Below are 23,068 nucleotides of genomic sequence, written 5' to 3'. Positions count from 1 at the left end.
CCTATAGAAACACCTCCCAATGGAAACACCTCCCTATGGAAACACCACCTATGGAAACTCCTCCCAATGGAAACACCTCCCTATAGAAACACCTCCCAATGGAAACACCACCTATAGAAACACCTCCCAATGGAAACACCTCCCTATGGAAACATCACCTATAGAAACACCTCCCAATGGAAACACCTCCCTATGGAAACACCTCCCAATGGAAACACCACCTATGGAAACACCTCCCAATGGAAACACCACCTATAGAAACACCTCCCAATGGAAAAAAAAACCTATAGAAACACCTCCCAATGGAAACACCACCTATAGAAACACCTCCCAATGGAAACACCACCTATGGAAACACCTCCCTATGGAAACACCACCTATGGAAACTCCTCCCAATGGAAACACCTCCCTATAGAAACACCTCCCAATGGAAACACCTCCCTATGGAAACACCACCTATAGAAACACCTCCCAATGGAAACACCTCCCTATGGAAACACCACCTATAGAAACACCTCCCAATGGAAACACCTCCCTATGGAAACACCACCTATGGAAACTCCTCCCAATGGAAACACCACCCAATGGAAACACCTTCCAATGGAAACACCACCTATAGAAAGACCTCCCAATGGAAACACCTCCCTATGGAAACACCACCTATGGAAACTCCTCCCAATGGAAACACCTCCCTATAGAAACACCTCCCAATAGAAACACCTCCCTATGGAAGCACCACCTATGGAAACACCTCCCAATGGAAACACCACCTATGGAAACACCTCCCAATGGAAACACCACCTATAGAAACACCTCCCAATGGAAAAACCCCCCTATGGAAACACCTCCCAATGGAAACACCACCTATAGAAACGCCTCCCAATGGAAACACCACATATGGAAACGCCTCCCATGGAAAAACACTACCCTATAGAAACACCTCCCAATGGAAACACCACCCTATAGAAACACCTCCCAATGGAAATACCACCCTATGGAAACACCTCCCAATGGAAACACCTCCCAATGGAAACACCTCCCAATGGAAACACCACCTATGGAAACACCTCCCAATGGAAACACCACCTATAGAAACACCTCCCAATGGAAAAAAAACCCTATGGAAACACCTCCCAATGGAAACACCACCTATGGAAACACCTCCCTATGGAAACAACACCTATGGAAACTCCTCCCAATGGAAACACCTCCCTATAGAAACACCTCCCAATGGAAACACCTCCCTATGGAAACACCACCTATAGAAACACCTCCCAATGGAAACACCTCCCTATGGAAACACCACCTATAGAAACACCTCCCAATGGAAACACCTCCCTATGGAAACACCACCTATGGAAACTCCTCCCAATGGAAACACCACCCAATGGAAACACCTTCCAATGGAAACACCCCCTATAAAAAGACCTCCCAATGGAAACACCTCCCTATGGAAACACCACCTATGGAAACTCCTCCCAATGGAAACACCTCCTTATAGAAACACCTCCCAATAGAAACACCTCCCTATGGAAACACCACCTATGGAAACACCTCCCAATGGAAACACCACCTATGGAAACACCTCCCAATGGAAACACCACCTATAGAAACACCTCCCAATGGAAAAACCCCCCTATGGAAACACCTCCCAATGGAAACACCACCTATAGAAACGCCTCCCAATGGAAACACCACCTATGGAAACGCCTCCCATGGAAAAACACTACCCTATAGAAACACCTCCCAATGGAAACACCACCTATGGAAACGCCTCCCATGGAAAAACACTACCCTATAGAAACACCTCCCAATGGAAACACCACCCTATAGAAACACCTCCCAATGGAAATACCACCCTATGGAAACACCTCCCAATGGAAACACCTCCCAATGGAAACACCTCCCAATGGAAACACCACCTATGGAAACACCTCCCAATGGAAACACCACACATTGAAACACCTCCCAATGGAAACACCTCCCTATTGAAACACCTCCCAATGGAAACATGGAGTCATCCCAGGGAAGCACCTTCACTGCGGTCCTCTATCGTTCGCTCGATCTCTGCATAGGTGTGTGACGTTGTGTCCTCCTGGTTGGACTTGTTGATCTTGGTCTCTATGATGTGCACTATGTCCATTCGGTTGATCTTGGTCAGTCTTCTCAGCAGCGCGGTATCTGTGAAGGGACTAAAGTTAGCAGCTTTTGGATGGTTTATTTAGTAGCTAGTTTGACCGACAGGTTGCAGTGAGAACCTGTGGCGTGTGTTCCCTCCCTCTTCGTCCAGAGGTGGAGCAAGGCATGGCTCTGGTCCTGCAGAGAGTTGGGGTTCCCAACCCTTATCTGGTTGATTCGTTCCTCACTGAAGTCCAGTTCTCGGGCCAGCTCTATGTGAAAACACGTTTCATATGATTTCTGATATAATTGAGAACATCCCATAATATTTTCTTTGTTTCTCTGTGGCCTGAACTGTTCCTTACAAATATAATATACCAAAATGGAAATTAGAAAAATCGAATAACTATCACGCTTTTAAAATGTAACTATTGACATAAGAGATATAATCAGTGAATTACTTAGACCTTGAGTATTTAAGTTTTCCCATTAGAAACCACTCCTGACTTGCTACAGATATAGCTTTATTATTTTCTTCATTTGTAGTGAAAGATTTCCTGGATGGATTGACTAGCGGATGGGCGTGTATTAATCTCTTTTATGATTCATATTTATTCAGATGCTTTTTATTCTTGAGAAACTTCCAAGTTCCGATTTTTTGTGTAAATGGTGCTGCTGTAGAAAAGATTAATTTCAGGTTTGAAACTAGTCAAAGCCTACAGTGAACATATAACCATTTTAAATCTTAAAATATTAATATTAAAACATTAGGAAAAACCTACTTACTTTGATACATTACTTAATCGTTGGGCTTGCTGTTTCACACGCTGTTTTGTTTTGGACTATATTTGGGAGATTATAGGGCTCCCAGAACTAGTTTCTGGTCATTGATCTGAGTGTCGACGCTCACCTGTCCAGCTGAAGCCAAGGTGGTCGGCTATGATTGCCAACCTCTGCTCCCTCCTCTCGGCTTCATCCTGTGGATCTACTGCAAATACCACCAGATAGGCATGAGGAAAATCACATCATGTAGCGTTACACTTACTACACATCAGAAAAAATCTCTGGCTTTCTTATCCGTGTGGGATGTCAAACTTGGGCTTTTGTATTTTTAAGGGACCTTCCTTCTATTTTCAGGAGGAAATTTAGTCAAATTGAACTAAACTTAGTGGATAAATAGTCCCTTTTTTAATTTAGTCAGTTGTAGTTAGTAGTACTAATAGTAGTTAGTAGTTAACTAATCTTGAGATTTTCAGAACAAAGAGACAGAGCAACAGAACAAACACAAACACATCTTAAGCTACACAGCCACACTTTAAGAGACTGCGTCGTGGCTGTACTAGGTCTCTTGTTCATAAGCTAGGGGGCCACAACGCTACAGTAGCCTGTAAGGTTGCCGTGGTACCTTGACGGGGGACGGTATGTTCTGGGGTGCACTGCGTCTCAGTGGGCTGGTCCCATAGCGGCCGGATAGGGAACGCACCCCCAGGAGGAGGAAATTGCACCTCAGGGAATGTTTCCTTTTCAACAACAGCAGGGTCCACAATACTGCTCTCATCATCTGAGTTATTATCGGTAGCTTCTCGCTCCTTGTCTTTCTCTGCCTGAACCAGTTTCTCCACAAGCTTTGCAGCTTCGTCACCTATCTCGGGCAAGAACTCAAGGGAGGTTTTTTGCGGCTGCTGCTTGACTTTGGTTGGCGTTGCAGTAGGAGTGACCTGACCGGCCTTCCCTCTGACCGGCAGCCTTGAATGGAAGCCTTTGGACTTGGCCGACTCCACACTCAAAGGACGGCCCTGGTCCTTTTTGGGTTTGGGCCTGGTTGATTCCCCCTCACAAAAGCTCTTGGCTTTGAAAGACGTCTTGGCTTTGGTATCCACGGAGGGACCAGCATCTGTCTCAGATTTTCTCCTAGAGTCCTTTTTAACAGGGATTTTAAGCCTTTTCTCCTGGGTAGAGTCTGTGGGTTTGACTGTTGAATCAGACTTGGTAGGGGACGCTTTGATGGGGATTCTAGATTTGGACTCAGATGTAAATGAGGGCTCTTTTTTTAAAGTCCTCGAGGAGGAAGTGGTGTAGGACTGAGTTGGGGTCGTTGGTTTCCCACGACCTTGAGAGACATTCTTGGCTTGGGGTTTGACCTGGATCTTTTTGACATTGGCAGATGTGGCTTGTTTTACCTTAAAGTCTGCTTTGGGCGATTCTACTACTGACTGGGGTTCTTCTGGGGAGGAATCAGATGACTCCTGGCTTTGCTCAGAGTACACAGACCTGGTCACTGTACTTTCTGCTGTTTGTATGTCTGTCATCATTGGATCAGAGGAGCTTACATCTACAGGACCCTCGTCTGATGGTTTATCTGTCTTAGCTTCTACTGCTTCGGGAAGGGTAGGATCTTTCTTCGTGGATTTGGATGAGGCTGAGACTCCCATTTTAGGGATTTTAGATTTTGAGCCATCATCACCTGAGATAACCTGTGTGACCTCAGCAGCGCACGGAAGCTGTCTATCTGGAGCCTCTTTCACTTCATCCTCTTTCTGAGTTCTAACCTCGATGGTAAGATTGAGGCCAACCTCCGGTTCAGCCGGTCGACCAGCGCCCATCCCGCCCCCCTCAGCAGGAGCCTCCTCTAGAGGCTGCTCCCTAATCTGGAAGAAGGCAAAGCCAGGGCCTTCCTCATCATAGCTCCTCTTAGTCATGTCAATAGCCCCGCTGCGAGTCATCTCAAAGAGCTTCCCCTCCTGGAACAGGAATGGGTTGGGCTCGCTGGCGGGAGAGCCCTCCTCTGTGGGGGTTCTCCCAGGGGTGGTGTCCGGGGTGGCCTGTTGCGACGGACGCTCCACCATCAGGTTGAGGATCTTTTGCTCCTCTTCTTTAACGCGTGCTGCAAAGGCGGCATCGTCTTCCCGCATTGCATTCCAGGGGTCCCCTTCTGCCTTTGCAGTGACACCCTTCGACTCGGTCTTGGGGGGTCCCTGGTCTTCCTCGCTAGCATCAGGGATACAAGGACCAGGACTCAACTTCTCCTTATCTACTCCAAGCCCCACAGAGTCACCGGTTACAGACTCTGGTGCCACTTTTTGTGGCGTTTGATCTGTGTGTGTTATGTTGCTAGCTGTTTTTATAGGAGCAGATTGGCGCTCCCCTAACTCCACATGACCTTCTAATTCCACATCTTTTTTGTTTTCGCTTAGTTTCCTCAAGTTTTCGTGCCTCTGCTCGGCCGTTACATTGGCAACGATAGCTTCCGTACCAATATGGTCATCCACCGTTACAGATGGAATTTCTTTCTCTGGCAGTGCCAGAGAAATGTTCAGTTTGTCTTTTGCGTAATTTGTATCTGAGACAGAATGAGGTCCCTCAGATGTGTCAACGGTGGTTGTAGTTGAGGTCTTGTTGATTTCTTCATGCCCACCTGCTGGAAAAGGGGAGGGAGGTTGTATTTTAATATGGGAATCAATACAAACAGCTAACCCTGAATCCTCTATGGGAATAGCAAGACCACTTTCACTGAGGAAAGGGTTGTAACTCATGGAGTCCACTGTCATGTAGCTGTCATCCCCAATTTCAAGATCTGCTGATGTATGTTTTCTAGAGTTCTGTTTGCTTCTTGCGTCCTGGTCCATCTCATCAAATGTTTTTATTTTTGCTGCCATTTTAAACATCTCCTCCTCTGGGGTTATCTTTCTCTGTGCCTCACAGCTGTCTGACATGTCTTCCTCTGGGTCTTCGGGGATGACAGTTGGTATGGATTGGATAGGGAGGAACATAGGGTCAGGGGATCTAGGGTTCACCTCATAACTTACCTCTTCAGAACTGGGGGTGTCAGGTGAAAGGGGACTCTTACCAGAACTTGTCATCTGAGATGTCTGCTCACAACTGTCGTCCTCCGCACTAGCCTCACAGTCTCGGAGCCTAGAGCGCAGAGCATCGGGTGGGAACTCGGGGGCTCTGCAGGACTGGCTAGAGGACACTGCAGTGGGGTCTATGTGTGGAGGGAAGGGTAAGCGGCTGGTCTGCTCTGTAGGGCTGTTCTCCAATGAGTCCCGGCAGGGGGACTCTCTGGTCGGGCTAGGTTCGATGGAGTCTGGAGACTTCTGGGAGGAATTCTCTTCCATGACAGGACTACCCTCCAAAGAGTCTCTGTGGCTAATGGTCAGAGAGTCGTCACCTAAGGGGCTGAGGGCATCTGAGTCTTGGCGTCTTAAAGGCAAGTCTAAGCTCCCTTGATTCAGAGTGAAGGACCTAGAGGCTGGGGAACCGGCCGACGGTACGGCGAGCTGACTGTCCGGGCCTTCCTCGTCGCTAAGAAACGTCTCTAGTGTCTCTGAGATTCTCTTAGTTAGCTTTCGAGCTTTAGCTGGCTTAGATTCGGTCCCAAAGTCAATGGACTCACTTGTGCTATGCTCATCAGCAGCCTCATTGGTGGGGACAGGGATCAATACAGTAGAATTGTGTTCATCAATTGGCCAAATGCCAGATTCTGCGGATGTTTTGTTGCCTTGTCTTTGTCCTTGGACTGTGGCGGAGTCAGGTTCAGATTTTTTGGTCAAGCGGTCTCCATTCTTAGGAGAGAGAGACAGACTTTCAGGACTTGAGCTGGGGGTCGCTAGGCCCTCGTGCTTATAGCTGTCTTCAGAGCTCAAGTGAGGGGTCCCATCTCCGGGACTGGCGCTCGGTGAGTCTGCCACACCCTCGTGTTTCAAGCTATCGGGGCTGTCATCCAGGCCACCGTGTCCAAAGTCTGCAGTATCAGTCAGTTCCGAATCGGGGACAGTGATGGCTGCCTCTTTGCTCGGCTTGGAGTCCATGGACAGTTCTCTCTCTGGAGAGATGTGGGTTGTTATTACTTTTTTCGTACTTTTTGTATCTATGGTTTGCTGTTTTGTGGGGTCCTCGGAAGGTGCTTTGCAGGGTGTCTTGACTTCTAAAAGCCCAGCCGTCCTCTTCGAGGACTCCTGCCCTGTTTGGAAAGCCTGCATCAGCGCTTTGACTGACATGGTCTCCTCAGGTTTCAGCTGTTCAGCTTTGGGAGACTTAGGGGGCCCCTGTTTGGATTTAGGGCTTTCTTTGGGCTTCGGCAATATTTTACCGAAAGGCAACTGTGAGGGCTTGCTTCCAGTGACCTTCTTGGTCTTCTGTTCTGCCTCCACTTTTTGCTGTAGAGCCTTAACTTTATCTCTTATTGATCCAATGGGCGTTTCTTCAATCACAGGAGATATTGGTGACCTTGGGCCTGTGGCGGCAGGGACACCCAGATGTCCGTCCGTCTCTGCAGGATCTGAGATCTCCGGGTCTTTACCCTTCCTCCTCACCGGCTTTCTAACAACTGAAATAGAGGATACATCCTGGGACTTTTTTGGTGGGGTGGGTTTTGCGCTTTTACGTAGAACAACGTCTGTGAAATTTTCGTGGACCTCCGTCCGAGCTTTTGTTTTGGAGGCGGCTGGGAGATACTCCTTCAGGTCCCCGCTGTCCTTGATGGCTTTAGGCCTGGGAGCCCCTTTATTGGCCCGGGTTTCGCGCAGGACAGGCTCTTTGAGAGTCAAGGTGGCCATCCTTCTGGCTTCCTCTACCTCACCATCAGAGAGGAGGATCCAGTCCTCGGCCAGACCTCCCTCATAGGCCCCGCCCCTCAAGATCTCGCTGACCTTCTCCAAGTCCTCTTTGACCTTCTCTAAGTCCTTCTCCATTATTTCTAACGGCCCTCCAGACACCTCCTCAGCCCCCTTCTCTGAAATGCTCCCTACTAAGGACCGGGATTTCTCAGTGGGATCTGCAATCAAGATGGCAGTCATTTTGATCAGGTCTTGTTTCATCTCGGACACGTCAGACAGAAGGTCAGGGTCACGGATCAACTCTGACTTCAGAACGGACGTCTCTGTCTCTTCGTCTTCCGTGTGGAAGAAAGACAAGTAAGGAGCAAAGAAACCAAAATCGAAATGAAAGGGGAGAGACATGGGAGAAGAGGTCAGGATAAGGCGAGGACCGGGAACACCGGAAAACTACATCCAAAACCCTCTGAGGACAACACTAGGGTCAAACAACGCTACAAAGTCAACCAATGGGAATGGATGTGAGCAGGAAATAACTTGCTTGTACACAGACGCAGCACTTTCACACACACAGGACAAAAAGCAAACAAGCTCATCTAGATAAGATGAAAGAAAAAATAACTCTTCAAAATAACACCAACAAAGGACAAACAAGAAAAGAATGAGAAAGATACAAAAGAAATGTCAAAATATCTCAAGATTACTTAGATACTGACTCACTGGTAAGCCTAAGAAGTTAAACCATTTCAAACAGGACAGTTGCCTCTGCCTAAGAAAGTCTTATTTGAAAGAAACAGTGAAATATGAGAACTATTTAATAGAGACAATGGGAACACACCACTGCTCTGTAATCTAGGGTTAGGGTTAGGGTAGGATTTAACCTAACCCTAACCCTCACCCTAACTCTAACCCTGACTATTTGTTAGAGACAATGCAAACACACCACTGCTCTATAATCTAGGTTAGGGTTAGGGTAGGGTGGGGTTAGGGTTAGGGCTACCCTAACCCTCTGTAATCTATGGGTGGACTGTTGCTTAATGTTATCTGCCGGTTCTAGTAGGATTTTCTTTTTGTCGTTGTTCACGGGGAATGGATTAACCTAGCGATTGTTAGTGCTTTGCATTGGCTTTATGAACATCCTTACTGTAACAGCGATATATTGTTTCACCTGCTTCTGACAAATGTACTTATTCTAAGTTGCTTTAGATAAAAGTGTCTGCCAAATGCCCTAAATGTAAATGTAAAATTAGTTCTTCGAGGAGAATTAGTTGTTATAGTAGGATTAGTTAGTGTAGTAGGATTAGTTGTTCTAGGAGGATTAGTTGTTACAGGTCCAACCAGGTAGAAAACATACGATAGCATCAAAGAACTAATATGTGTGTGTGAGAAAAAATGCCCAAATCAAACAGTCATAAAACATAAGAACCAAGCATACAAACAGGCATTCAAAAGTACAAAAGGCAAGTTATTTCCGTGCAAAGCAAAGGGAAGAGATAAGTGGAGTGTTTGACGAGCGCATTATTAAAACATAATTGGTAGTAAAAGACGCCATTGAGGAGAAGTGGTGGAATTAATACTGAGGTTAGATTTAGATCTTTATGTTAACACAATCTGTGGTACACACAACACACGTTAACACACAGAGGCTAATTCATGTGCTGTAATCTAGAGCAAACTCAGCCAAACACCCATTTAGGATGTGATTCCAGGGACAAAGGGGGAGTCAGGGACAAAGACGGAATCAGGGACAAAGGGGGAGTCAGGGACAAAGGGGGAGTCAGGGACAAGGGGGAGTCAGGAACAAAGGGGGAGTCAGGGACAAAGGGAAAGTCAGGGACAAAGAGGGAGTCAGGGACAAAGGGGAGTCAGGGACAAAGAGGGAGTCAGGGACAAAGAGGGAGTCAGGGACAAAGGGGGTGTCAGGGATAAAGAGGGAGTCAGGGACAAAGGGGGAGTAAAGCGGAGGATGGTGGGTGTGTTGAAGGGGTGAGTGGGGACAGTAAGGTGTGGTGAAGGGGTGAGTGGGGACAGGAGGGTGTGGTGAAGGGGTGGGTGGGGACAGGAGGGTGTGGTGAAGGGGTGAGTGGGGACAGTAAGGTGTGGTGAAGGGGTGAGTGGGGACAGGAGGGTGTGGTGAAGGGGTGAGTGGGGACAGGAGGGTGTGGTGAAGGGGTGAGTGGGGACAGGAGGGTGTGGTGAAGGGGTGAGTGGGGACAGTAAGGTGTGGTGAAGGGGTGAGTGGGGACAGGAGGGTGTGGTGAAGGGGTGAGTGGGGACAGGAGGGTGTGGTGAAGGGGTGAGTGGGAACAGGAGGGTGTGGTGAAGGGGTGAGTGGGGACAGGAGGGTGTGGTGAAGGGGTGAGTGGGGACAGTAGGGTGTGGTGAAGGGGTGAGTGGGGACAGGAGGGTGTGGTGAAGGGGTGAGAAGGGGACAGGAGGGTGTGGTGAAGGGGTGAGTGGGGACAGTAAGCTGTGGTGAAGGGGTGAGTGGGAACAGGAGGGTGTGGTGAAGGGGTGAGTGGGGACAGTAAGGTGTGGTGAAGGGGTGAGTGGGGACAGGAGGGTGTGGTGAAGGGGTGAGTGGGGACAGGAGGGTGTGGTGAAGGGGTGAGTGGGGACAGTAAGCTGTGGTGAAGGGGTGAGTGGGGACAGTAAGCTGTGGTGAAGGGGTGAGTGGGGACAGGAGGGTGTGGTGAAGGGGTGAGTGGGGACAGGAGGGTGTGTTGAAGGGGTGAGTGGGGACAGGAGGGTGTGGTGAAGGGGTGAGTGGGGACAGGAGGGTGTGGTGAAGGGGTGAGTGGGGACAGGAGGGTGTGGTGAAGGGGTGAGTGGGGACAGTAAGCTGTGGTGAAGGGGTGAGTGGGGACAGGAGGGTGTGGTGAAGGGGTGAGTGGGGACAGTAAGCTGTGGTGAAGGGGTGAGAAGGGGACAGGTGGGTGTGGTGAAGGGGTGAGTGGGGACAGGAGGGTGTGGTGAAGGGGTGAGTGGGGACAGTAAGCTGTGGTGAAGGGGTGAGTGGGGACAGGAGGGTGTGGTGAAGGGGTGAGTGGGGACAGTAAGCTGTGGTGAAGGGGTGAGTGGGGACAGGAGGGTGTGGTGAAGGGGTGAGTGGGGACAGTAAGCTGTTGTGAAGGGGTGAGTGGGGACAGGAGGGTGTGGTGAAGGGGTGAGTGGGGACAGTAAGGTGTGGTGAAGGGGTGAGTGGGGACAGGAGGGTGTGGTGAAGGGGTGAGTGGGGACAGTAAGCTGTGGTGAAGGGGTGAGTGGGGACAGGAGGGTGTGGTGAAGGGGTGAGTGGGGACAGTAAGGTGTGGTGAAGGGGTGAGTGGGGACAGGAGGGTGTGGTGAAGGGGTGAGTGGGGACAGGAGGGTGTGGTGAAGGGGTGAGTGGGGACAGGAGGGTGTGGTGAAGGGGTGAGTGGGGACAGGAGGGTGTGGTGAAGGGGTGAGTGGGGACAGGAGGGTGTGGTGAAGGGGTGAGTGGGGACAGGAGGGTGTGGTGAAGGGGTGAGTGGGGACAGGAGGGTGTGGTGAAGGGGTGAGTGGGGACAGTAAGGTGTGGTGAAGGGGTGAGTGGGGACAGGAGGGTGTGGTGAAGGGGTGAGTGGGGACAGGAGGGTGTGGTGAAGGGGTGAGTGGGGACAGTAAGCTGTGGTGAAGGGGTGAGTGGGGACAGGAGGATGTGGTGAAGGGGTGAGTGGGGACAGGAGGGTGTGGTGAAGGGGTGAGTGGGGACAGGAGGGTGTGGTGAAGGGGTGAGTGGGGACAGTAAGGTGTGGTGAAGGGGTGAGTGGGGACAGGAGGGTGTGGTGAAGGGGTGAGTGGGGACAGGAGGGTGTGGTGAAGGGGTGAGTGGGGACAGTAAGCTGTGGTGAAGGGGTGAGAAGGGGACAGGTGGTTGTGGTGGGAGAGGTTGTGAGATGAGCGGGTTTGTTTCAGATATAACGTTTAAATCCATGGGGCGAGATGAGTTCAGGACAAAATGAATCTGGACATTAATTACAACATTCATCTAATACATTTCATCCATTCTTTCTATCGCACATTGGCTGTCCTGTATTCATATTAATTAGGATAATAGAAAGATAACACATATTTCAATGCATAGATGAGATAAAAAAGGCTGGATAGCTTACATCTCCCTCGTGGTCGGCCCGACTGGAAAGACAGAGAGAGACAGTCAGAGGTGTAGTTAGACTAGTGACCAGGGTGTAGTCAGAAGTGGAGTTAGACTAGTGAGCAGGGTGTAGTTAGACTAGTGAACAGGGTGTTGTCAATGGTGGAGTTAGACTAGTGAACAGGGTGTACTTAGTCTAGTGAACAGGGTGTAGTCAAAGGTGAAGTTAGACCAGTAACCAGGGTGTAGTCAAAGGTGGAGGTAGACTAATAAACAGGGTGTAGTTAGACTAGTGAACAGGGTGTAGTTAGGGGTGTAGGTAGACTAGTGAACAGGGTTTAGTCAGAGGTGGAGTTAGACTAGTGAAACAGGGTGTAGTTAGAGGTGTAGTTAGACTAGTGAACAGGGTGTAGTTAGGGGCGGAGTTAGACAAGTTAACAGGGTGTAGTTAGAGGTGTAGTTAGACTAGTTAACAGGGTGCATTAGAGGTGTAGTTAGACAAGTGAACAGGGTGTAGTTAGAGGTGTAGTTAGACTAGTGAACAGGGTGTAGTTAGAGGTGTATAACTACACCTCTAACTACACCCAATAAATCTGTACATGAGGTTCCTCCATAAAGCTTGTAAGGTGTTAACTCCTGCATTCACAAAATAGCTCACTTGCACTGCTCCACCTTGGTTTAAGATTCTAAAACAAGCATTGTAAGCAACCTGTAGTCAGTGCATACTTGATTTTTCCATTCTTTCTTACCCCATAAGGGGGCAGTATACAGGGGAGTTCAACATGCTCTAAAGAGACATATTTTTACTAGTGCCGTCAAGCGATTAAAATATTTAAACATGATTAATCGCATTAATGTCATGGTTAACTCGCAAATCTTTTTCTATGCTAAATATCCCTACATTTCTTTATCCCATACTTTTTTGTCATTTTAATGCTCTTATCAACATGGAGAAGTGCATCGGCTTGCCTTGTGCAAATGTTTTTTTATTGATAACAACATTGGCATATACTGATCAAAACAGCACAATACAAAAAAAATGCCTATAGTGCAATTAAACGATGAACATACAAACATACTGCCTTGAACATAGCAGTCAGGCTATTGCTTCTTTGTTTTGAGCCGAAGAAAAAAATTGAAGCCGTTAAAATTGGTTTGCGTTAACGTCATTAAAAACGCATTTAACTGACAGAACAAATTTTTACATAATCAGAGCACATATGACATTTTCTTGCCAACATATTAGCTTGGGCATATCATGTATGACACTGTCTAAAAATGTCGTCATCGTCACGCATTTGATCTGTTATAAAGTGCCCTAGGTATTTGGTTTCATAACTAACACAAAGCTCTTCCCCAGAAAGATACTATTGTGGAAAGAGGAGGTCCTTATCTCCCTTCACTCTACATATCATCACACTCCTCTTAATGTGTGATAATCTGAACAGGGTGTAGTCAGATATGGAGTTAGACTAGTGAACAGGGTGGAGTTAGACTAGTGAACAGGGTGGAGTTATGGGTGGGGTTAGTTGGTGTTGATTACCTCGCTTTCTTGTTCTTGATCTGAATCAGAGTCCTTCAGAAGAAGAGCGGGAGAGACAGACAGGGATAGAAGAGACAGAGCGACAAAGACGGACAGATATTTTGTACCTTAGAGTTACATTACTGAACCTTTAACCCACATTTTTAACGTGACTACAGAAAACGGTCAACTGCTGTATAGCATTTTCAAGTCCAATTGACTAATTTAAGAATACAATGCTATGTTTCAATTCCAAAATGGATGGGTGAATGATTTCAGTTGACAAAGTATAAGCTGTGAGCTACCCTCAACATAACATGCGATAACGTGTGGTTTGAGTAAAGGATCAACCTTTTTCCATGAACACAATCAGCTCTAGATAGGGATTCAGGCTCTGGTGTTGCAGTACAGTGCATGAGGTGATTCTCCTGTTGGAGCCAGCAGGGGGAGCTGTTTCTACCTCGGTTACCTTGCAGTATGAGGGCAGGCTGATGTTGAGGTTGCATATGGCGTTCTGGGTCAAGGCGCGGTAGTTTCTGGGTTCCCTCATGAAGGAGAGCCGGCCGCAGGGCTCCTGGGTGCTGTCCCGGACCTGGGTCACCACCAGGAAGGGAAGGGGTTAAAAGCAACAAGGGCTTTGTATGTATGGTTGAACCTAACCCTAACCCTGAACCTAACCCTAACCCTAACCCTAATCCAGGTGGATAAAACCAGTCCAGGTGGATTAAACCAGTCCAGCTGGATTAAACCAGTCTAGGTGGAGTAAACCAGTCCGACCACTTCTGATCCCCAGGACACCTGGTTCATTCCTGACCTGAGCCCACTAGGACGAGAGAAGGTCCATCATTGGGGGTCCTAGCAGAAAGAGCATGACCAGCGGTGCGTACCTTGATGAAGAGTGCCAGGCGGTTCTCCTTGAAGGCGTAGAAGCTGAAGAGGTGGTGCTGTCCGCTCTTGGTGAGCGGCACCAGGTTACCACAGCAGTCTGCATAGATGGGCTTCCCCTCCAGAACCTACAGATGGACAGCACCGCCATTATCCTTTCATCTTCACCCTCGTCAACCTCACACGCCTTCCTCAGCTCCCCCCTCCTCCCCCCTCCTCCCTTGTCCTCCCCCCTGGTCCTCTCCCCTCCTCCCCCTTGTTCCTCCCCCTCCCCCCCTGGTCCTTACCTCCACGTCCCTGCTGTGGGCCACCTCAGTGAAGCGCTCCTGCTGCTCCAGGCTCTTCTCCCCTCTGGTCCTCCCCCCTGGTCCTCCCACCTCCTCCCCCTGTTCCTCCCCCTCCCCCCCTGGTCCTCACCTCCACGTCCCGGCTGCGGGCCACCTCAGTGAAGAGCTCCTGCTGCTCCAGGCTCTTCTCCATGCGGTCGTCCGTCATACAGAAGCAGCGCAGGCGGGCCTCTATCGGGTCGTGGGTCTTAGCGAAGACCACGAACTTGGCCATGTAAGGCACGCAGATGACCTCCCGGTACACCTGGGTGGAGAAGTTCACAGACTCCTGCGCCTGCCGGCAGTCCACCAGCCAGAACCTGGGGGAGGGTCATGTGATCAGCAGGAAGGTCATGTGATCAGCAGGAAGGTCATGGGTGAGTGCTCAGATACCCCCGCAAAAAGTGATCCGTCATGACGGTGGCCTAGAATTTTCCCATGGGGGATAAAGTGGACCAGAATGAGAGGATTCATGGAAAATAACCCCTTGGATTGACTCATGGATGGGTTGGATTCTTCAGAAACCTTCTAGATCTTTTTGGAGTAAAACCATCTAGAGTGCAGGGTTAGGTAGGTCAAGGTGGAGGTGGAGGGTTAGGTAGGTCAAGGTGGAGGTGGAGGGTTAGGTAGGTCAAGGTGGAGGTGGAGGGTTACTTAGGTGGAGGTGGTGGGTTAGGTAGGTCAAGGTGGAGGTTGAGTTGGAGGTGGAGGTGGAGGGTTAGGTAGGTCAAGGTGGAGGTGGAGGGTTAGGTAGTTCAAGGTGGAGGTTGAGGTGCAGGTGGAGGTGGAGGGTTAGGAAGGTGGAGGTGGAGGGTTAGGTAGGTGGAGGTGGAGGTGAAGGGAAGGGTAGGTGGAGGTGAGGTGGAGGTAGAGGGTTAGGTAGGTGGAGGGGTTAGGTAGGTCAAGGTTGAGGTAGAGGTGGAGGGTTAGGTAGGTGGAGGTGGAGATGAAGGGATGGGTAGGTGGAGGTGGAGGGATGGGTAGGTGGAGGTGAGGTGGAGGTGGAGGGATGGGTAGGTCCCCCTACCTGGCAGAGACGTTGGTGGTGAAGGAGACGCAGTCGTTGGTGAAGGTCAGGGGCGTGGTCCCTGTGATGTCCTCCCACTGGGCGGGCGTGGTCCCCCCTGCACACACACCAACACACACACCAACACACACACCAACACACACACCAACACACACACCAACACACACACCGACACACACCAACACACACACCAACACACACACCAACACACACACCAACACACACCAACACCCACACCAACACACACACCAACACACACACCAACACACACCAACACACACACCGACACACACACCCACACACACACCAACACACACACCAACACACACACCAACACACACACCAACACACACCAACACCCACACCAACACACACACCAACACACACACCAACACACACACCAACACACACACCAACACACACACCAACACACACACCAACACACACACCAACACACACACCGACACACACACCAACACACACACCGACACACACACCGACACACACACCGACACACACACCAACACACACACCAACACACACACCAACACACACACCAACACACACACCAACACACACACCGACACACACACACACACACACACCAACACACACACCAACACACACACCAACACACACACCAACACACACACCAACACACACACCAACACACACACACCAACACACACACCAACACACACCAACACACACACACCAACACCCACACCAACACACACACACCAACACACACACCAACACACACACCAACACACACACCGACACACACACCGACACACACACCAACACACACACCAACACACACACCAACACACACACCAACACACACAACCACACACACACCAACACACACACCAACACACACACCAACACACACACCAACACACACACCAACACACACACCAACACACACAACCACACACACACCAACACACACACCAACACACACACCAACACACACACCAACACCCACACCAACACACACACCAACACACACACCAACACACACACCAACACACACACCAACACACACACCAACACACACACCAACACACACACACCAACACACACACCAACACACACACCAACACACACACCAACACAAACCAACACACACACCAACACACACGCGTGCGTCAGCACAGGGAGAAGCAGAAGCCTTCAGAGCTTCAGGGCTCTCTGAGGTCTTCTCTCGATAAAGGACCTTCATGAGACATGATAAGGTCTCCTTGAAGCCGACAGACGGACCACAAGGACCCGGACTGGGGCCCAGCTGGGCCCGGACCTGGACCGGGACCTAGACCTGGGGACCTGGACCTGGTCCTAGACCGGGACCAGCAGGACCTGGACCCTGACCTGGACCTGGACCGGGACCAGGACCTTGACCGGGACCCGGACCTGCGGACCTGGCCCTGGGGACCTGGTCCTGGGGACCAGGACCTGGACCTGGACAATCAGGACCTGGACCTGGACCTAGACCTGGGGACCTGGACCTGGCCCTGGACCGGGACCAGCAGGACCTGGACCCAGACCAGGACCAGCAGGACCTGGACCTTGAGCTGGTCCTGGAACGGGACCAGCAGGACCTGGACACTGACCTGGACCTGGACCTGGACCGGGACCTGGACCTGGACCGGGACCCGGACAATCAGGACCTGGACCTGGACCTAGACCTGGGGACCTGGACCTGGCCCTGGACCGGGACCAGCAGGACCTGGACCCAGACCAGGACCAGCAGGACCTGGACCTTGAGCTGGTCCTGGAACGGGACCAGCAGGACCTGGACACTGACCTGGACCTGGACCGGGACCTGGACATGGACCGGGACCCGGACCTGGGGACCTGGCCCTGGGGACCAGGACCTGGACCTGGACAATCAGGACCTGGACCTGGACAATCAGGTCCAGGACCTGGACCTGGTTCTGCACCAGGACCAGCAGGACCCGGACCTTGACCTGGCCGTGGACTGGGACCAGCATGTGCTTACCAGTGATGCTGCAGAGCAGCCTCAGGGAGGGCGCGTCGCCCCTGAATCCGTTGAGGGCGGGGTCGGAGCCGGTTTCGGGGACTGGGAGCGTCATGGTGATGGGCTTGTGGAACTTCCTCCTGCGTGGCTCCAGCGTGACGATGGGGCTGAAGGCGGCCTTGCTGCCCAGGGTCCGGCGCACCAGCTCCAGGCTCATGGGTTGGGCCTAGGGGGCAGAGGGGTCAGACGTCGCCACGGTTTGGGGGTGTTGAACAATGGGTCGTGATGAAACACTGTTAATGTAGAATCTGAGGACCGCCCCTGGTAACAGTATCTAGGGGTGAAGTGTTTCCCAGCCCCCCCAGCCCCCCCAGCCCCCCCAGGGCTCCTCACCTGCAGGCCCACCCGGATCCTCTTGGTGAGCGCCCCCTGGGGGAACGCGGCCCGCACCGCAGGCACCACCGTGCTGCTCAGCACGCCGCCCTCCGGCCCAATCAGCTCACTGTCCTGCTTCACCCGCGACACCACCGCAAAGTATTGTGGGAAATCCCGCGTGATGATCCGGCAAATACGCTTCCTCTCCAGCTCCTGGGGCGAGTCCAGCTCTGAGGAGACACAGGCTTCAGTAGGACACAAACTGTCAGGACATAAAGAGATACCACTGTCAGGACTTCTAGAGATACCACTGTCAGGAATTCTAGAGATACCACTGTCAGGACTTCTAGAGATACCACTGTCAGGACTTCTGGAGATACCACTGTCAGGACTTCTGGAGATACCACTGTCAGGACTTCTAGAGATACCACTGTCAGGACTTCTGGAGATACCACTGTCAGGACTTCTGGAGATACCACTGTCAGGACTTCTAGAGATACCACTGTAAGGACTGTCCGCTCCGTGGAGCTGACAGGATGGGAGGATACGGTGCGTGCTGCTCTCCTGGTTCAGATGGGAGGGTTAGGGTTAGGGTGTTGTGCAGGCTCTCACCCTCATCCATGCCGTTGAGGACCTGGTTGAGCTCCTCCTCAGTGTGGTCACACTGGTGCTCCTTCCACTGATCTCCCCCCTCGCTCCTCATCACTACCAGCTCCCTCTCTGTCCCCCGCAGCGCCGCGAAGTGGGGGATCTCCACCACCACCGGGCTGGGGTACACACACACACACACACACACACACACACACACACACACACACACACACACACACACACACACGATGAGCCCGACTCCTGTGTGTGGCTGCCTTATGGTGGTGTGTGTGTGTGTTTTTGTGTTTTTGTGTGTGTTTGTGTGTGTGTGTGTGTGCGTGTGTGTCTGTGTGTGTGTGTGCGTGTGTGTGTGGGTGTGTGTGGTTGCAACCTTCTTCAACACATGCATGCTGCAAGATCGGAGACAATCAGACCGTTGACAACAGAGGGTGAGGGGGAGACGGGGAGGCACCACAGAGATGAGAGGGTGAGACAGATGAACACACAGAGATGGGAGTGAGAGCAGGTCCTCCAGTACCCACATGAGCGTTCCCTCTCTCAGGTGTTCTGAGGGGCAAATCAACTGGCCAATCGTGGGCAAGGGGCGGGCTTAAGATGTTTGAAGAATAAAAAAAAATCATATGTAAACTATCATATGTTCATAAAAAGTGTAATAACAAAAATAACTCTGAAAATAAATGATTTCTTAGGAAATCATTTATTTCATTTATTTATTAATCATTTATAAAAAAGGGATTGCAGAACGTCTGAGGAAGGAACGTTTGGGAACCGGACCTTCCTCTGCGTCTGTCCTCTGATTGGTTGAGAGGGGGAAGGTGTGGATAATGGAGCAGCCCAGCGAAGAGCCAGAACCTCTGGCAGAAGGGTGAGGGACAACAGGAGTCAGATCTTCATGAAGAACAAAGAGTGGTCATACCCAAGGAATCTAGTCCCCGGGGGGCCCAGCTGGAGAATACGGCTAACGAGGCTCTCGCCCTCGTTAAGGGGGGGAGGAGCTGTGGGGAGGTGGAGCTTACTGTGAAGCCACACCCACCAGATCCAGACGCAGCATGAAGGGGAGGAGCTTCCATTAATCCTGACATCATACATCTTTAAAGAGGTACTAAAATAACATGTGATGATGTACTGTAGTAACATGTGGTGATGCATTATAGTAACATGTGATGATATACTGTAGTAACATGTGATGATATACTGTAGTAAAATGTGATGATGTACTGTAGTAACATGTGAGGATGTACTGAAGTAACATGTGAGGATGTACTGTAGTAACATGTGAGGATGTACTGTAGTAAAATGTGATGATGTACTGTAGTAACATGTGAGGATGTACTGTAGTAACATGTGAGGATGTACTGTAGTAACATGTGAGGATGGACTAGGTGTATTCTGTACTGCATGCTACTCTGTAGTATATACTGTACTATATGTACTGTATACTACTCTAGTATATATTGTACTACATGTACTGTATACTACTCTTTAGTACATAGTGTATTCTGTAGTACCAGAAGTCTGGGCTTCATATCACATCTATCATCTGTCAAGAGTTAAGGAGTGAAAGGGTTAAGGAGTTAAAGGGTTAAAGGTTCAAAGAGTTAAGAACCAGAGGCAGGTCCCTGGTCCTGGTTAAGAACCAGAGACACGTCCCCGGTACTAGTTAAGAACCAGAGACACGTCCCCGGTACTGGTTAAGAACCAGAGACACGTCCCCGGTACTAGTTAAGAACCAGAGACAGGTCCCCGGTACTGGTTATGAAGCAGAGGAAGAGGCAGCAATAAGACACCAGGAAAAAACTCTGGACCAAGCCGAAGGTTCCTTATTTTGATAGTTTACCTAAAGACCTAACCAGCCTACTCTAAACTAGCTAAACCCAACCTGACCAGCCTACTCTAAACTAGCTAAACCCAACCAGGCCAGCCTACTCTAAATTAGCCTAACCCAACTTGACCAGCCTACTCTAAATTAGCTAAACCCAACCTGACCAGACTACTCTAAACTAGCTAAACCCAACCTGACCAGCCTATTCTAAACTAGCTAAACCTAAACTAACCTAACCAACCTAACCAGTCTACTCCAGACTAGCTAAACCTAACCTAACTAGCTTACTCTAGACTGGCTAAAGGAAACCTAACCAATCTACTCTAAACTGGCCCAACCTAACCTAGCCAGCCTTCTCTAATCCAGCCTACATTTGTCTGGTCCCCCCCAGCCCCCCTGGTCCCCTGAGGCCGGTCTTACCCCAGGAACTGGGCTCCCGAGGGCCCCACCTCCACCAGTCGGCTGGCAAGCCCCTCGCCCTCCAGCAGGGGGGGCATGGTGGCCAGGCGGTGCCTCTTCACCAGGCGGCAGGTCACCCTGGTGGGGGCGCTGCACTTCTTGGGCGGGACCAGGATCCTCAGTCCGTTGTGGCGGCAGCCCCGCATGGCCCCGCCTCGTGCGTCGACCATGAAGCTCACCAGAAAGCTGCGGACACAGATCACAAGGTGAGCCCAGGTGGACCCAGACCACAAGGTGAGCCCAGGTGGACCCAGACCACTGAGGGATCCCCTGAGGGCTTTGCTGAGGGGAGGTCTTATCTGCGTGGGTTTGGTCGTGTGACCTGATGTATTGCCAGCAAGTCGGGCATCTCTCCTACCAGTTCAATGTGCTGGCGTTGGTTGATTATACATTAGATCACGGCAGGCTCAAATAGAGTCCTGTCCAGCTAGGGTTTGGTGTAATGTGACATGTGATGACAGTGTTTTGGTTAAGCTACAAGGAGTTGAAGCGCAACCAGCAGGGGGGCAGTGTTAGGGACCTCTATAGAGGAGCTAATGAGACCGACTGTCATATCAATGCAGACAGCAGGGGGCGGTGTTAGGGACCTCTATAGAGGAGCTAATGAGCCCGACTGTCATATCAATGCAGACAGCAGGGGGCGGTGTTAGGGACCTCTATAGAGGAACAGTGAACAGTGATGAAGAGGAGGGGGGTGGGGGGAGGGAACATTGATGAAGAGGAGAGCTGAACAGGGATGAAGAGGGGGAGTGAAAAGTGATTAAGAGGAGGGGTGAACAGTGATGAAGAGGAGTGAACAGTGATGAAGAGGAGGAGTGAATAGTGATGAAGAGGAGAAGTGAACAGTGATGAAGAGTTGGGTCACCTGCTGTTTTCTCCAAGATGGCGGCAGGGAGAGGATCGGCTAGAAAAGACAAAGCAGTTGGGAACCAGTCACCCAGAGGGAACATAGAACCAGTCACCCAGAGGAAACAGAAAACCAGTCACCCAGAGGGAACAGAGAACCAGTCACCCAGAGGGAACAGAGAACCAGTCACCAAGAGGGAACAGAGAACCAGTCACCCAGAGGGAACAGAGAACCAGTCACCCAGAGGAAACAGAAAACCAGTCACCCAGAGGGAACAGAGAACCAGTCACCCAGAGGGAACAGAGAACCAGTCACCAAGAGGGAACAGAAAACCAGTCACCCAGAGGGAACAGAGAACCAGTCACCAAGAGGGAACAGAGAACCAGTCACCCAGAGGGAACAGAGAACCAGTCACCAAGAGGGAACAGAGAACAAGTCAACAAGAGGGAACAGAGAACCAGTCACCCAGAGGGAACAGAGAACCAGTCACCAAGAGGGAACCGAGAACAAGTCACCAAAAGGGAGCACAGAACAGACGGACCCTGAACTTGAAGGTGCAGATCTGAAACAGGCTGAGTGAGTGTTTGCTTCACTGGAGGGATGGGCTCCCTGAGGGTGGTAATGACCCTGCAAGGTCATGACCCATTAAGGTCATGGTCCTGTAAGGTCATGACCCATTAAGGTCATGACCTTGTATAAGGCTTGAGTCAACATGGGTGACAAATTCTGACAAATGTACAAATTGTAAGTCGCTTTGGATAAAAGCGTTTGCTAAATGCCCTAAATGTAAATGTGAGGCTCAGCTATTCCTGACGTTGATTAATACTACTGTTGAACTCAGCATCCAGCTACCATGGAGGGGGCCTAGAGGGGACTAGGGTGGAGGTTCTAGAGGGGACTAGGGTGGAGGTTCTAGAGGGGACTTGGGTGGAGGTTCTAGAGGGGACTAGGGTGGAGGTTCTAGGGGGGACTAGGGTGGAGGTTCTAGAGAGGACTAGGGTGGAGGTTCTAGAGGGGGCTAAAGTGGTCGTTCCTTCCCAAAGGGGACTAGGGTGGTGGTTCTAGAAGGGACTAGGGTGGAGGTTATAGAGGGGACTAGGTTGGTGGTTCTAGATGGGACTAGGGTGGAGGTTATAGAGGGGACTAGGGTGAAGGTTCTAGAAGGGACTAGGGTGGAGGTTCCTTCCCAAAGGGGACAAGGGTGGTGGTTCTAGAAGGGACTAGATTTATGGTTCTAGGGGGGACTAGAGTGCAGGTTCCTACCCAGAGGGGATGGGACTAGAGGACAGAGCCACGTTGTCCAGGTTCTCGGTTCCCCAGCTGAGTCGGTACGAGTCCTTCTCGTTGTCCCGGGTTAGATTGGAAACCTGGGGGTCAGGGAACACAAGTTCAACTTTACTAATCCAGAGGAACTGGTTC

At 50.6% G+C, this 23,068-nt stretch overlaps 1 protein-coding gene across 11 annotated transcripts in view; it reads right to left on the bottom strand.

Moving 5' to 3' along the window:
- Positions 1–23,068, bottom strand: part of LOC115529565 (ankyrin-3) — a 72,147-nt gene that overhangs the window by 17,752 nt on the left and 31,327 nt on the right. For 7 of the 11 annotated variants that reach the window (XM_030338357.1, XM_030338358.1, XM_030338355.1 and 4 more), the window contains 17 exons: positions 22,913–23,016; positions 21,668–21,706; positions 20,764–20,988; positions 19,438–19,536; positions 18,522–18,676; positions 17,928–18,139; positions 17,556–17,760; positions 15,551–15,647; positions 14,615–14,843; positions 14,200–14,325; positions 13,782–13,904; positions 13,334–13,366; positions 11,810–11,831; positions 3,524–8,011; positions 3,029–3,106; positions 2,259–2,390; positions 2,035–2,181 (listed from right to left, as the gene is read on the bottom strand). In XM_030338357.1, coding sequence (XP_030194217.1) covers positions 2,035–2,181; positions 2,259–2,390; positions 3,029–3,106; positions 3,524–8,011; positions 11,810–11,831; positions 13,334–13,366; positions 13,782–13,904; positions 14,200–14,325; positions 14,615–14,843; positions 15,551–15,647; positions 17,556–17,760; positions 17,928–18,139; positions 18,522–18,676; positions 19,438–19,536; positions 20,764–20,988; positions 21,668–21,706; positions 22,913–23,016 — 6,514 coding nt within the window. The remainder of the gene's footprint in view (positions 1–2,034; positions 2,182–2,258; positions 2,391–3,028; positions 3,107–3,523; positions 8,012–11,809; positions 11,832–13,333; positions 13,367–13,781; positions 13,905–14,199; positions 14,326–14,614; positions 14,844–15,550; positions 15,648–17,555; positions 17,761–17,927; positions 18,140–18,521; positions 18,677–19,437; positions 19,537–20,763; positions 20,989–21,667; positions 21,707–22,912; positions 23,017–23,068) is intronic. The other 4 variants (XM_030338356.1, XM_030338353.1, XM_030338352.1 and 1 more) reach the window with 4 other exon arrangements.

Source organism: Gadus morhua, chromosome 17 (assembly GCF_902167405.1).
Source record: "Gadus morhua chromosome 17, gadMor3.0, whole genome shotgun sequence".
NCBI classification, from domain to species: Eukaryota; Metazoa; Chordata; class Actinopteri; order Gadiformes; family Gadidae; genus Gadus; species Gadus morhua.
The sequence above is the reverse complement of the archived record's forward strand: the minus strand, read 5'-3'. Positions and strand labels throughout refer to the sequence as shown.